The sequence below is a fragment of the Pristiophorus japonicus genome, chromosome 1 (genome assembly GCF_044704955.1).
Source record: "Pristiophorus japonicus isolate sPriJap1 chromosome 1, sPriJap1.hap1, whole genome shotgun sequence".
In the NCBI taxonomy this organism is placed as follows: Eukaryota; Metazoa; Chordata; class Chondrichthyes; family Pristiophoridae; genus Pristiophorus; species Pristiophorus japonicus.
In genome coordinates this window covers 530,293,893-530,309,287 of record NC_091977.1, presented here as the reverse complement: position 1 = coordinate 530,309,287, position 15,395 = coordinate 530,293,893, and the positions used below count along the sequence as shown (strand labels likewise).

General features: G+C 43.7%; 1 protein-coding gene across 3 annotated transcripts in view; it reads left to right on the top strand.

Annotated features, from left to right (window-relative positions):
• The window catches only part of LOC139277917 (intermembrane lipid transfer protein VPS13B-like), a 1,209,249-nt gene that overhangs the window by 1,174,126 nt on the left and 19,728 nt on the right, over positions 1 to 15,395 (top strand). For all 3 annotated transcript variants that reach the window (XM_070896555.1, XM_070896554.1, XM_070896561.1), the window contains exons 56-57: positions 6,329 to 7,158; positions 12,048 to 12,224. In XM_070896555.1, the coding sequence (XP_070752656.1) occupies positions 6,329 to 7,158; positions 12,048 to 12,224 (1,007 nt within the window). The remainder of the gene's footprint in view (positions 1 to 6,328; positions 7,159 to 12,047; positions 12,225 to 15,395) is intronic.

Sequence of the window (15,395 nt, the reverse complement as noted above, 5' to 3'; positions counted from 1 at the left end):
CGATTAAACCAGGAGAGAGAAATCTGAAAGTTGTGAGTTAAACATTATAGCTGAAGGACAGGCTAGGGTATGTGGCCCAAATAAGCATTCTTTATACAAAGGCATGGAGTATAAGCAATAAATTGAAAGAACTGTAGGCGTGAATTCAAATTGGAGGGTATGAATGGTAGCCATAACTGAACATGGCTACAAGACAGTCAGGACTGGGAACTAAATATACCGGGTTATACGGTCTACAGGAAAATGGTAGAGGGAAAGAAGTAGCCTTAGTGATTAAGGATGAAATCACTTCAATGTTAAGAAAGGATATAACGAGAGGCAAGTAGGCAGTGGAGACTTTGAGTAGAATTAAGGAATAGGAAAGGATTTAAGACTATAGTGGGAGTTGTGTATATCATACGCATTCCCTCTGAGTCGAGGATGACTTGCTTCCACTCTAAAAGTGAGTTCTCAGGTGACTGAGGAGTCCAATGTGGGACCTACAGTCTCTGTCACAGGTGGGGCAGGCGGTGGTTGAAGGAAAGGGTGGGCGGGGAGCCTAGGTTGACGCATGCTCCTTTCGCTGTCTCAGCATGGTTTCTGCTTGTTCTCGGCGATGGGACTCGAGGTACTCGGCACCCTCCCGCATGCTCTTCCTCCATTTTGGGTGGCTGTGGGTCAGGGATTCCCAGGAGTCAGTGGGGATGTTTCACTTGATCAAGGAGGCTTTGAGGGTGTCCTTGAAGCGTTTTCTCTGCCCACCTGGGCTCACTTGCCATGTCGAAGCTCCACGTAGAGCGCTTGCTTTGGGAGTCTCGTGTCGGGCATGCGGACAATGTGGCCCGTCCAATGGAGCTGATCGAGTGTGGTCAGTGCTTCGATGCTGGGGATGTTGGCCTGATCAAGAACACTGACGTTGGTGCGTCTATCCTGCCAATGGATCTGCAGGATCTTGTGGAGGCGGCACTGGTGGTACTTCTCCAGCATTTTGAGGTATATAGTCTATGTCTCTGAGCCATATAGGAGGGTGGGTATCACTACTGCCCTGTAGACCATGAGCTTGTTGCCAGATTTGAGGTCCTGGTCTTCAAACACTCTCTTCCTCAGGCAACTGAAGGCTGCGCTGCCGTACTGAAGGTGGTGTTGGACCTCGTTGTCAATGTCTGCTCTTGCTGACAGTAGGCTCTTGAGGTATGAAAAATGGTCCATACCGAGGTACGGAAAATAGGCCCCCTGATCGCAGCTGTGAAGTGCTAGGTTGTATAAATGCAGAGATTAGACAAGCATGTAGTAAAGGCAGAGTGATTTTAATGAGGGATTTTGACTTTCATATAAATTGGGATAAGCGGACTTGCACCTCTCAAAAAGATAGTGAATTTCTTGAGCGTATCCCAGATAGTTTTTTACAACAATATGTCCTTGAGGCAACAAGGGGACATGCCATATTAGATTTAGTAATGAGTAATGAGCCAGATTTAGTTAACAGCCGAAGGGTGCTTGAACATTTATCCAATAGCGAGTATAACATGATCGAGTTCAACGTATTGTTTGAAAGGGAGAAGCATGAAACAGCTACTAAGATTCTAGATTTAGGTAAGGCCAACTTCAACGGGATGAGACAGAGACTGTCCGCAGTGAACTGGGCAAATCTGTGAATGGGTAAAACGACAGAAGATTAGTGGGAGATGTTCAAAAAAGCAATTTAATGTGATACAGAACCGGTTTATCCGCCTGAGGGACAAGAGCTCTACTTGCCAAAAAAAACAGCCATGGACGACTAAAGAGGTGAAGGACAGCATAAAACTAAAGAAAAAGCATACAAAAATGCAAAAAATAGTATAGATCCTGGCGAATGGGAAAGATACAAAGAACAACAAAGGGTCACAGATAGTAAGAACTATACAAAGGAAGTATGAAAAGAAACTTGCAATGGATATCAAAATCAGCATAAGTTTTTTTTACAATTATTTTAGGAAAAAGAGGGTAGTCAGGAACAATGTTGGCCCCTTAAAAACTGATATTGGTGATAGTAAGGAAATGGTGAAGATGTTGAATAATTACTTTGCGTCAGTATTTACAATAGAAGAAGATTACATGCCTGAAATTCAAAGAAACTAATATTGACAGGGACTCAATAAAATTAATGTAAGTAAAATAACAATAATGAAGAAAATAATAGCACCAAAGAGTGACAAATCCCCAGGGCCAGATGGTTTCCATCCCAGGGGTTTAAAGGAAGTAGGAGAGCACATTGTAGACGCCTGAACTATAATCTTCCAAAGTTCTCTTGATTCAGGAACTGTTCCTTTAGATTGGAAAATTGTGCATGTCACTCTGCTATTTAAGAATGGCGGAAGAGGGAAACCAGGGAATTAAAGACCAGTTAGCCTAACTTCTGTTGTCGGGAAATGACTAGCCTATAGTTAAGGAGACGGTGACTGAACACCTCGAAAATTTCAGTTGATCAATGAGAGCCAGCATGGATTTGTGAAATGTAGGTCATGCCTGACAAACCTGATTGAATTTTTTGAGGAGGTGACTAAATTGGTGGACAGGGGGAATGCCTATGGATATTATTTATCTGGACTTCCAGAAGACATTTGATAAAGTCCAACATAAGAGACTTTTAACTAAGGTAGAAGCCCATGGAATTGAAGGCAAATTACTGACCTGGTTAGGAAATTGGCTGAGCGGCAGGAGACAGATAAGTAGGGTTAATGGGCAGGTAATCTAATTGTCAGGATGTGACTAGTGGTGTCCCGCAGGGATAAGTGTTGGGGCCTCAACTATTTATAGTATTTATTCACGACTTGGATAGCCTCGAAAGCCACATATTTATATTTGCCGATGACACAAAGATAGGCGGCATTGTAGACAGTATGGATGAAAGCATAAAATTACAAAGGGATATTAATAGATTAAGTAAATGGCCAAAACTGTGACAAATGGATTTCAATGTAGGCAAATGTGAGGTTATCCACTTTGGACCTTAAAAGGATAGAACAGGGTACTTTCTAAATGGTGAAAAGCTAAAAACAGTGGAGGTCCAAAAAGACTTGGCGGGTCCAGATACATAAGTCATTAAAATGTCATGAACAGGTACAGCAAATAATCAAAAAGGCTAATGGAATGCTGTCCTTTATGTCTAGAGGACTAGAATACAAGGGGTCAGAAGCTGCAGCTATACAAAACCCTGGTTAGACCACACCTGGAATACTGTGAGCAATTCTGGGCACCGCACCTTAGAAACGATATATTGGCCTTAAAGGGAGTGCAACGTAGGTTTACCAGAATGATACCTGGACTCCAAGGGTTAAATTACGAGTTTACACAAATTAGGGTTGTAAGCCCTAGAATTTAGAAGATTAAGGGGTGACCTGATCAAAGTTTTCAAGATATTAAGGGAAACAGATAGAGTGAATAGAGAGAAGCCATTTCTGCTGGTTCGGGAGTCTAGGACTTGGAGGCATAGTCTAAAAATTAGAACCAGACCTTTCAGGAGTGAAATTAGGCAACACTTCTACACACAAAGGGTGGTAGAAGTTTGGAACTCTTCCACAAGTGGCAATTGATGCTCGATCAATTGTTAATTTTACATCTGAGATTGATAGCTTTTTGTTAACCAAAGGTACTAAGGGATATGGGGCAAAGGCAGATATAAATGGATTTAGGTCGCAGATCAGACATGATCTTATTCAGTGGTGGAACAGACTCGAGGGGCTCAATGGCCTACTCCTGTTCCTATGTTCCATTCTACTCAATCTCTCCTGAGAGGACATAGAAACATAGAAAATAGGTGCAGGAGTAGGCCATTCGGCCCTTCGAGCCTGCACCACCATTCAATAAGATCATGGCTGATCATTCACCTCAGTACCCCTTTCCTGCTTTCTCTCCATACCCCTTGATCCCTTTAGTCGTAAGGGCCATATCTAACTCCCCCTTGAATATATCCAATGAACTGGCATCAACAACTCTCTGCGGTAGAGAATTCCACAGGTTAACAACACTCTTGAGTGAAGAAGTTTCTCCTCATCTCAGTCCGAAATGGCTTACCCCTTATCCTTAGACTGTGTCCCCTGGTTCTGGACTTCCCCAACATCGGGAACATTCTTCCTGAATCTAACCTGTCCAATCCCGTCAGAATTTTATATGTTTCTATGAGATCCCCTCTCATCCTTCTAAACTCCAGTGAATACAGGCCCAGACGATCCAGTCTCTCCTCATATGTCAGTCCTGCCATCCCGGGAATCAGTCTGGTGAACCTTCGCTGCACTCCCTCAATAGCAAGAATGTCCTTCCTCAATCTAGTGAATCTTTATGCACCCCTCTAAGGCAAGTATATCCTTCCTTGGGTAAGGAGACATAAACTACACAATACTCCAGGTTTGGTCTCATCAAAGTTCTATATAATTGTAGCAAGACTTCCTTACTCTTACACTCTTAATCACTTGCAATAAAGCCAAGCATACCATTTGCCTTCCTAATTGTACCTCCATGTTGAGGGTAACAGGACAGATTCCAAGTGGATGAACTCAGAGGTATGATTAGAGAAGCTCAAGCTTTGCAGTCTCAAGGAAAGCTGGTTAAGCAGGGAGCCCCATTAAACATATGAAATATTAAATGGTGTATAGATAATGAATACCTGAAGGATTACTTTATAGGAAGTCAGGGGCAGAGGGAATAAATAAAAATGATTGAAAATAAAATATCAGGAAGAACTCCTTCACACAAAGGGGGATAATACCTGGCGGTATGGTAGCATAGTGAATATGTTACTAGACTATTAATCGAGAGGCCTGATCTAATGATCCAGGGACTTGAGTTCAAATCCCACCATGGCAGCTGGGGAATTTAAATTCAGTTAATCAAATAAATCTGGAATAAGTATCTGTAATCGTGACTGTAATGTATGCACATACTGTGAGTATGCTCACAGGTTTGTCGAGCTGTTGCATTACGAGTGGCTTAGCCAGTCACAAGATGTTCACAGATCTCAATAAAACCCCAGTCAGTTGAGTCTACATCATCCATGATGAGGTATACAGTTTGTGAACCTAGTGGATGAACTGGTAATTGTAGTGTGATTGTTAAACCTTTGTTAATAAACCAACTAGTTCTTAATAGCAATATGTTGCTATGAATTCTTAAGCAAGAACCCATGAAGCAAATACATTAAAAGAAAGACTTGCATTTATATAGTGCCTTTCACGACCCCTAGACATCTCAAAGTGCTTTACAGCCACTGAAGTACTTTTTGGAGTGCAGCCACTGTTGTATTGTGGGAAATGCGGCAGCCAACTTGCGCATGGCAAACTCCCACAAAAAGCAATGTGATAATGACCAGATAATCTGTTTTAGTGATGTTGATTGAGGGATAAATATTGGCCAGGACACCGGGAATGACTCCCTTGCTCTGCTTCAAAATGGTGCCACGAGATCTTTTACATCCACCTGAGAGGGCATTTCATCTGAAAGACAGCACCACCGACAGTGCAGCACTCCCTCAGCAGTGCACTGGTGTGTCAGCCTAGATTCTTTGTGCTTAAGCCCCTGGAGTGGGACTTGAACCCACTACCTTCTGACCCAGAGGCGGGTGTGCTACCCACTGAGCCGCAGCTGACACTGTGACTCAAAGACCAACAACCCATTAGCCTTTTTGATTAATTTTTGTATCTGTGAGCTAGCTTTCAGTGATATGTGTACGTGGACATGCATATCCCTTTGCTGCTCCATAGCTTCCAAACCTCTCGCCATTTAGAAAATATTTATGGATAACAGAAGTGGGAGGGCGGCCAGGGGAGCATTGGAATAGTGAAGTCGAGAGGTAACAAAGATACCAATACTGTATTTTCCTCAGCTGATGCAAGGATCCTTCACCTTGTGGCTCGGCCAGGGACAACATAACCCATCCCAAACACAATTCACGACACTGGGACATCAGAGCCATTCAGCCACCCAATGATCATCTGGTTTTGCTCGAAACATACAAAGCAGCTTAGGGGCTTTTGGCATTCAAGATTTAACAAAAAAAATAGTTTGTGGCTGCTAGGCTGAAAATGGTTAAAATCCAGAAAGATGACAATCTTTATGAATAGCTGGTCTGATCCTTATTAGTAGACCCATGAGCAATAGTTCAAAGAGCTTTGTACACAGTGTTTGAGAAAGCTGAACTTAACATTTCCCATTCATGCTCGGGAGAATTCCCTCAAATGTTTAAGGATCGTACAGTGACAAATGCATTGCGTATCCTTCGTCTTTTGAGACACTAAAAAATGCTTCTTGCCTGTTGGGTTGCTGAAGCGTAGATAACCTTTAACAGCGTGCGTTTTTCTCTTTTATGTGTGCACAGGATGTTGAAACAGGCCGTTGCGATGAGAGTGCTGATTACTCAAGCAAGCCTGACTGTAAACGACGATGTCACCAATCACTGCAAGTCCTCCGAGCTGCTGAGGCTGACACTGGACAAGGTCCTGCTGAACCTGGCGCCAGTGGTGAACCACTCCAGGCCCCCATCACGGGAGTTCCGAGCCGAGCCCAGCGATGGCTTCTCGGAACTCTACATGCTCGAGGTATGCGTCGGGGACCTGCAGATTGACAACCAGCTTTACCACAAGGCGAGCTTCCACTTCCCCGCCCTACTTTGCCAAGAGCAGAAACCAGAAAGCCTGCAGTGGAGAAATGGCTCCAGCTTGACGTTCTCGGCCAGGGACCTCGACGACTACAAAAGCAAATGCTTTCTTCAAGCCCGCATCCACTTGAGGGAGCGGAGTTTTGTGTTCACCATGAATGAGATCGACTTCGAGTTGAAGCCGGCGAGACTCTATGTGGAAGACACTTTTGTGTATTACATAAAGACTCTGTTCAACACGTACATCCCAGACACTGGACTGTACCGTAAGCAAGCGAGAACATCTTCCTGTTCAGCAGCTGACCTCCCCGTGCCTGAGCAAGTGGTCAATGCAACGCAAGCGCTCGTGAAACCGATCAAGCTGCAACGGTTGACCATTCGATCCGTGAGCTTGCTTGTCAGTGTCCACGCTTCAATAAAGTTGTACATTGCGTCAGATCACGCTCCTCTTTCATTCTCTCTCTTTGAGCGAGGGCCCATCTACACGACTCCCAGGCAGCTTATCCACGCGCTTGCCATGCACTATGCTGCAGGAGCATTATTTCGAGCAGGTTAGTACAGCCATTATGATTTTGACATTCCTATTCAAGGTCGACTGGTGGCCATGAAAATGGGCGATATTGCATCGGCCGCCCATTACACACCTCATAGGAACAGAAGCAGGCCATTCATTGAATCATAGAAATTTACAGCATGGCAGGCCATTGTGTCCGCACCGGCCGACAAAGAGCTATCCAGCCTAATCCCATTTTCCAGCTCTTTCTCCGTAGCGCTGTAGGTTACGGCACTTTAGGTGCACATCCAAGTACTTTTTTAATGTGGTGAGGGTTTCTGTCTCTACCACCCTTTTAGGCAGTGAGTTCCAGATCCCCACCACCCTCTGAGTGAAGAAATTTCCCCTCAAATCCCCTCTAAACCTCCTATCAATTACTTTAAATCTGTGCCCCCTGGTTGTTGACCACTCTGCTAAGGTCTTTCCTATCGACTCTATCTCGGCCCCTCATAATTTTATACACCTCAGAAAGGCCTACCTTCAGCCTCCTCTGTTCCAAAGAAAACTTACATAGCCTATCCAGTCTTTCCTCATTGCTAATACTCTCCAGTCCAGGCAACATCCTCGTAAATCCCTTCTGTACCCTCTCCAGTGCAATCACATCTTTCCTGTAATGTGGTGACCCTTGAGCCTGGTCTGCCAATGGCTGATCTGTGACCTAACTCCATATATCCGCCGTTGCTCCATATCCCTTATTACCTTTGGTCAACAAAAATCTATCAATCTCTGATTTAAAATTAACAATTGATATAGCATCAGCTGCTGTTTGTGGAAGAGAGTTCTAAACTTCTACCACCCTTTGGATGTTGGGGAGGGCATCAAACATGAAATTAGGGGTGCGTGCAATAAAGGTGCAGCAGTTATAATGGGTGACTTTAATATGCACATCGATTGGGTTAACGAAACTGGAAGCAATACGGTGGAGGAGGATTTCCTGGAGTGCATAAGGGATGGTTTTTTAGACCAATATGTCGAGGAACCAACTAGGGGGGAGGCCATCTTAGACTGGGTGTTGTGTAATGAGAGAGGATTAATTAGCAATCTCGTTGTGCGAGGCCCCTTGGGGAAGAGTGACCATAATATGGTGGAATTCTGCATTAGGATGGAGAATGAAACAGTTAATTCAGAGACCATGGTCCAGAACTTAAAGAAGGGTAACTTTGAAGGTATGAGGCGTGAATTGGCTAGGATAGATTGGCGAATGATACTGAAGGGGTTGACTGTGGATGGGCAATGGCAGACATTTAGAGACCGCATGGATGAACTACAACAATTGTACATTCCTGTCTGGCGTAAAAATAAAAAAGGGAAGGTGGCTCAACCGTGGCTATCAAGGGAAATCATGGATAGTATTAAAGCCAAGGAAGTGGCATACAAATTGGCCAGAAATAGCAGCGAACCCGGGGACTGGGAGAAATTTAGAACTCAGCAGAGGAGGACAAAGGGTTTGATTAGGGCAGGGAAAATGGAGTACGAGAAGAAGCTTGCAGGAAACATTAAGACGGATTGCAAAAGATTCGATAGATATGTAAAGAGAAAAAGGTTAGTAAAGACAAACGTAGGTCCCCTGCAGTCAGAATCAGGGGAAGTCATAACGGGGAACAAAGAAATGGCGGACCAATTGAACAAGTACTTTGGTTCGGTATTCACTGAGGAGGACACAAACAACCTTCCGGATATAAAAGGGGTCGGAGGGTCTAGTAAGGAGGAGGAACTGAGGGAAATCCTTATTAGTCGGGAAATTGTATTGGGGAAACTGATGGAATTGAAGGCCGATAAATCCCCAGGGCCTGATGGACTGCATCCCAGAGTACTTAAGGAAGTGGCCTTGGAAATAGTGGATGCATTGACAGTCATTTTCCAACATTCCATTGACTCTGGATCAGTTCCTATGGAGTGGAGGGTAGCCAATGTAACCCCACTTTTTAAAAAAGGAGGGAGAGAGAAAACAGGGAATTATAGACCGGTCAGCCTGACATCGGTAGTGGGTAAAATGATGGAATCAATTATTAAGGATGTCATAGCAGTGCATTTGGAAAGAGGTGATATGATGGGTCCAAGTCAGCATGGATTTGTGAAAGGGAAATCATGCTTGACAAATCTTCTGGAATTTTTTGAGGATGTTTCCAGTAGAGTGGACAAGGGAGAACCAGTTGATGTGGTATATTTGGACTTTCTGAAGGCTTTCAACAAGGTCCCACACAAGAGATTAATGTGCAAAGTTAAAGCACATGGGATTGGGGGTAGTGTGCTGACATGGATTGAGAACTGGTTGTCAGACAGGAAGCAAAGAGTAGGAGTAAATGGGGACTTTTCAGAATGGCAGGCAGTGACTAGTGGGGTACCGCAAGGTTCTGTGCTGGGGCCTAGCTGTTTACACTGTACATTAATGATTGAGATGAGAGGATTAAATGTAGTATCTCCAAATTTGCGGATGACACTAAGTTGGGTGGCAGTGTGAGCTTCGAGGAAGATGCTATGAGGCTGCAGAGTGACTTGGATAGGTTAGGTGAGTGGGCAAATGCATGGCAGATGAAGTATAATGTGGATAAATGTGAGGTTATCCACTTTGGTGGTAAAAATAGAGAAACAGACTATTATCTGAATGGTGACAGATTAGGAAAAGGGGAGGTGCAAAGAGACCTGGGTGTCATGGTACATCAGTCATTGAAGGTTGGCATGCAGGTACAGCAGGCGGTTAAGAAAGCAAATGGCATGTTGGCCTTCATAGCGAGGGGATTTGAGGTGTTGCTACAGTTGTACAGGGCCTTGGTGAGGCCACACCTGGAGTATTGTGTACAGTTTTGGTCTCCTAACCTGAGGAAGGACATTCTTGCTATTGAGGGAGTGCAGCGAAGGTTCACCAGACTGATTCCCGGGATGGCGGGACTGACCTATCAAGAAAGACTGGATCAACTAGGCTGTATTCACTGGAGTTCAGAAGAATGACAGGAGACCTCATAAAAACGTTTAAAATTCTGATGGGGTTAGACAGGTTAGATGCAGGAAGAATGTTCCCAATGTTGGGGAAGTCCAGAACCAGGGGACACAGTCTAAGGATAAGGGGTAAGCCATTTAGGACCGAGATGAGGAGGAATTTCTTCACCCAGAGAGTGGTGAACCTGTGGAATTCTCTACCACAGAAAGTTGTTGAGGCCAGTTCACTGAATATATTCAAAAAGGAGTTAGATGAAGTCCTTACTACTAGGGGAATCAAGGGGTATGGTGAGAAAGCAGGAATGGGGTACTGAAGTTGCATGTTCAGCCATGAACTCATTGAATGGCGGTGCAGGCTAGAAGGGCCGAATGGCCTACTCCTGCACCTATTTTCTATGTTTCTATGTTTCTAGAAGCGTTTCCTAACTTCACTCCTGAAAGGCCTGGTCTGATTTTGCCCATTTTACCCCCTTCCCAAAGCTCTGTGTATCTCCCCAAAGCTCTGTGTATATTCCGGCTATTAAAAAAGCTCTTATTAATCTTCTGCATTTTCTCACGGATACAGATTGCTACGTACTCTTCCTAAAAAAAAAAATACATTTTTTTAAATACCAGAAGGAGATCAAAATGCTGGTGTGTGAAGAATTAGCTTTTCTCATCCAGGGGGAGCAGCATTTGAGGTTGTTCAGTTGCCCTCCGCACTCTTGAACATTGGAGCAGACCCAACTCAAATGACCTCTAACAGTGACCCCCCATTGCAGAGTCAACAGGGGTCAGCCACCTCATTTAAATAATGACGATGAATCCCGGTGGAGTGGAGTGTGCTGCTGGGTGGATGGAGCCATTGGAATCCACGGTTCGGCAATTCCACCCCCGTATTTAATTTTGCTATCAGAACTCTTGTGAAAATATGGCAATCCATGTTATCTCCTCAAATGGAACATTGGAACATGAGTGGGCCATTTAGCCCCTCGAGCCTGTTCCGCCATTCACTGTGATCATGGCTGATCAGCGATCTAACTCCATATAGCCAACTTTGCCCCATATCCCTTAATACCTTTGGTTGAGAAAAATCTGTCAATCTCAGATTTAAAATTAACAATTGATCGAGCATCAATTGCCATTAGCAGGAGAGAGTTCCAAACTTCTACCTCCCTTTGTGTGTAGAAATGTTTCATAATTTCACTCCTGAAAGGTCTGGTTCTAATTTTTAGACTATGCCCCCTAGTCCTTGAACCCCCAAATGGCTCATAGTTCAGACCAGCGACTCCATATAAAGGTAGGGGGTTAATACAGACCACCCCGCTCGAAGGAAACCAAGGGATAGGGTGGGAAAGCGGAGTTGAGGTAGAAGATTAGCCATGATCTTATTGAATGGCGGAGCAGGCTCGAGGGGCCGTATGGACTACTCCTGCTTCTGTTTCTTGTGTTCTACACTGACATACTATGAGATGCATGTTAACGGCCATTTGTAAAGGAACAAGCTTTTGGCTCGATGTTGTCATTCCCACCTCCGAGTTAACGGGTGCAGGGTTCGAACCCTGCCCCAGGTACTGCGCAGCGAGTGGAGACCAAATTCTGGGTTGTCATCCTGCGGCGATATTTACGCCTGCTGGATGTGTTTGGGCCCCTCGTCATCGTATAGGTTGTGTGAGCCCATAAAACCCTCCCACCACAGAACACTAACTATCCAATCGGTTGGTTGTGATGATGGTTCCGGCCATGGAAGGAGTGTTCCCGTCGTGGCCTGTTCATCCGCCTGCAAATTCTTCCGCTACTTTGCACTCTGCTCTCCGAGAGGAATCTCGTTAAGATGCAAAAAAATAAACACAACCATTTCTAAAGTTTAACTAAACAACAGAATTATGAATTTTGATTTACTCTAGACAAAAGGTTCTCATTGGTGTAGTAGTTTGGTCATTGACTTTTTTTGGTTCATGTTCCCTGCAGGCTGGGTTGTTGGCTCTCTGGAGATTCTTGGAAGTCCAGCGAATTTGGTGCGCAGTATCGGTAACGGGATAGCGGACTTCTTCAGACTCCCGTATGAGGGACTGACTCGCGGTCCGGGCGCCTTTGTCAGTGGAGTCTCCAGGGGAACAACTTCATTTGTGAAACATATTTCCAAAGGTAAATGTTTTTTTTCTCACGATAGTTAAAAGTCCATGTTCTCTCTCAGAATAAGTGACGCATAGTATTATTTCGTCGTCCTGTAATAATCCACGAGAAAATGAGAAGCTGGAAACTTCTGTGAGGCAGTTTCGAAAAATAACAAGAAGTTATATGTATATAAAAGAAAGACTTGCATTTAGTTAGCACCTTTCATGACCTCAGAACGTCAATGGATGTCCCAAAGTACTTTACAACCCAAGTTTTTGAAGTGTCGTCACGGTTGTAATGTAGGAAATGCGGCAGCCAACTTGCACACAGCACGGTCCTACAAACAGCAATGTGATAATGGCCAGATAATCTGTTTTAGTGATTTGACTGAGGGGTAAATATTAGCCAGGACACCAAGGGTAACTCCCCTGCTTTTCTTCTTTGTCACCTTTAACAAAGTAAAATGTCCCAAGGAGCGTTATCAAACAAAATTTGACACCAAGACGCGGGATCTTTTATGTCCACTTCAGTTTAACATCTCAACCGAAAGACAGTACCTCAGACAGTGCAGCACTCTCTCAGCACTGCACTGGAGAGTCAGCCTAGATTTTATCGGCCTTCAATCCCATCAATTTTCCTAACACAATTTCCCGCCTAATGAGGATATCCTTCAGTTCCTCCTCCTCACTAGACCCTCGGCCCCCTAGTACCTCCGGAAGGTTATTTGTGTCTTCCTTCGTGAAGACAGAACCGAAGTATTTGTTCAATTGGTCTGCCATTTCTTTGTTCCCCATTATAAATTCACCTGAATCCGACTGCAAGGGACCTATGTTTGTCTTCACTAATCTTTTTCTCTTCACATATTTATAGAAGCTTTTGCAGTCAGTTTTTATTCATCAATTCTTAATATGTTCTTATTAACTTACATAGTCACATATATTCATTAGTATGTCCTTCATTTGTAGGATACAAATGTCCTTTTGAGGCCTGGTGGCTGAGATGTAGATTACAATCTATATTATAATTTAATTGTTTCATGCATATTTTGGTTTATTATTCAGAAATGATAAAGATAGGTAATTTGTTTGAGTGCAGAAAACAGTAAATGTTCTTCCCAATGCACACAGATACCAAAAACACTGTTTAAAAGTAGTTTACTCATTTGCATTTCATTTTATCAGATCTAATCATCAAAATCTTTAACATCTGATAAATACCTGACCATTCCTCACAGCATGACCATACAACAACAACTTGTGTTTATATAGCGCCTTTAACGTAGTGAAATGTCCCAAGGCGCTTCACAGCAGTGTTATAAGGCAAAACAAATAAATTTGACACCGAGCCACATAGTACAAATTAGCACAAGTGACCAAAAGCTTGGTGAAAGAGGTAGGTTTAAGGAGTGTCTTAAAGGCGGATAGAGAGATAGAGAGGCGGAGAGGTTTAGGGAGGGAGTTCCAGAGCTTGGGGCCGAGGCAACAGAAGGCACGGCCACCAATGGTTGAGCAGTTATAATCAGGACCGCTCAAGAGGGTAGAATTTGAGGAGCACAGACATCTCGTGGGGTTGTGAGGCGGAAGGAGATTAGAAAGAGGATCTGAAGTTCAGATATTTATCGAAAAATGTTACACATTTCCTCACATTGAAATTGTCCATACTTACAACCTTATTAAATGATAGAAAATCAGGGCGTATTGTGGAGGTAGGGAGTACATTCTACACCTAGACCTTTGAATATGGGCAAAGTTTCGTTCAACACATGTGAAGAATAATTTTCAGCAACATATGTTACAACACCTAGAGTACTGCGTATTTAAGGAAGGATATACTTGCATTGGAGGCTGCTCAGAGAAGGTTCACTAGGTTGATTCTGGAGATGAAGGGGTTAACTTATGAGGATAGGTATAAGTGGGCCTATACACTTTGGAGTTCAGAAGAATGAGAGGTGATCTTATTGAAACGTATAAGATTATGAGAGGGCTCGACAAGGTAGATGCAGAGAGGAAACTAAAACTAAGGGACATAGTCTCAGAATAAGGGGCCGCCCATTTAAAACTGAGATAAGGAGAAATTTCTTCTCCCAGAGGGTTGTAAACCTATGGAATTCTCTGCCCCAGAGAGCTGTGGAGGCTGGGTCATTGAATATATTTAAGGCGGAGATAAACACATTTTTGAACGATAAGGGAGTAAAGGGTTATGGGTAGCGAGAAGGGAAGTGGAGCTGAGTCCATGATCAGATCAGTCATGATCTTATTGAATGGCGGAGCAGGCTCGAGGGGCCAAATGGCCTACTCCTGCTCCTATTTCTAAGGTTCTTATGTTCATAAGGTGAAAATGAAACAGGGCACAGAAAGAAAGCATCGTGCTCAGTTCAAAATAGGTGGGGAATTTTTATTATTGGTATTTATATTTTTTTTACAGCAGACAATGATGTAAAGAAGATTTTCTTTCTGCTAAACTGTCTTGAGAGCTTTAATTTTAAGCTCATGTCCCCTTGTTCTAGACTCCCCCCATCAGAGGAAATAGATTTAAATGGAGAAAGATTGCAAAGTGCTGCAATACAGCGGGACCTGGAGGTACTTGTGTATGAAACACAAAAGGATAGTATGCAGGTACAGCAAGTGATCAGGAAAGCCAATGGAACCTTGGCCTTTATTGCAAAGGGGATGGAGTATAAAAGCAGGGAAGTCTTGCTACAGCTATATAAGGTATTGATGAGGCCACACCTGGAATACTACGTGCAGTTTTGTTTCCATATTTACGACAGGATATATTTGCTTTGGAGGCAGTTCAGAGAAGGTTCATTAGGTTGATTCCGGAGATGAGGGTGTTGACTTATGAGGAAAGGTTGAGTAGGTTGGGCCTCTACTCATTGGAATTCAGAAGAATGAGAGGTGATCTTATTGAAACGTATAAGATTATGAGGGGGCTTGACAAGGTGGATGCAGAGAGGATGTTTCCACTGATGGGGGAGACTTGAACTAGAGGGCATGATCTTAGAATAAGGGGTCGCCCCTTTAAAATTGAGATGAGGGGGTTGACTGTGGATGGGCAATGGCAGACATTTAGAGACCGCATGGATGAATTACAACAATTGTACATTCCTGTCTGGCGTAAAAATAAAAAAGGGAAGGTGGCTCAACCGTGGCTATCTAGGGAAATCAGGGATAGTATTAAAGCCAAGGAAGTGGCATACAA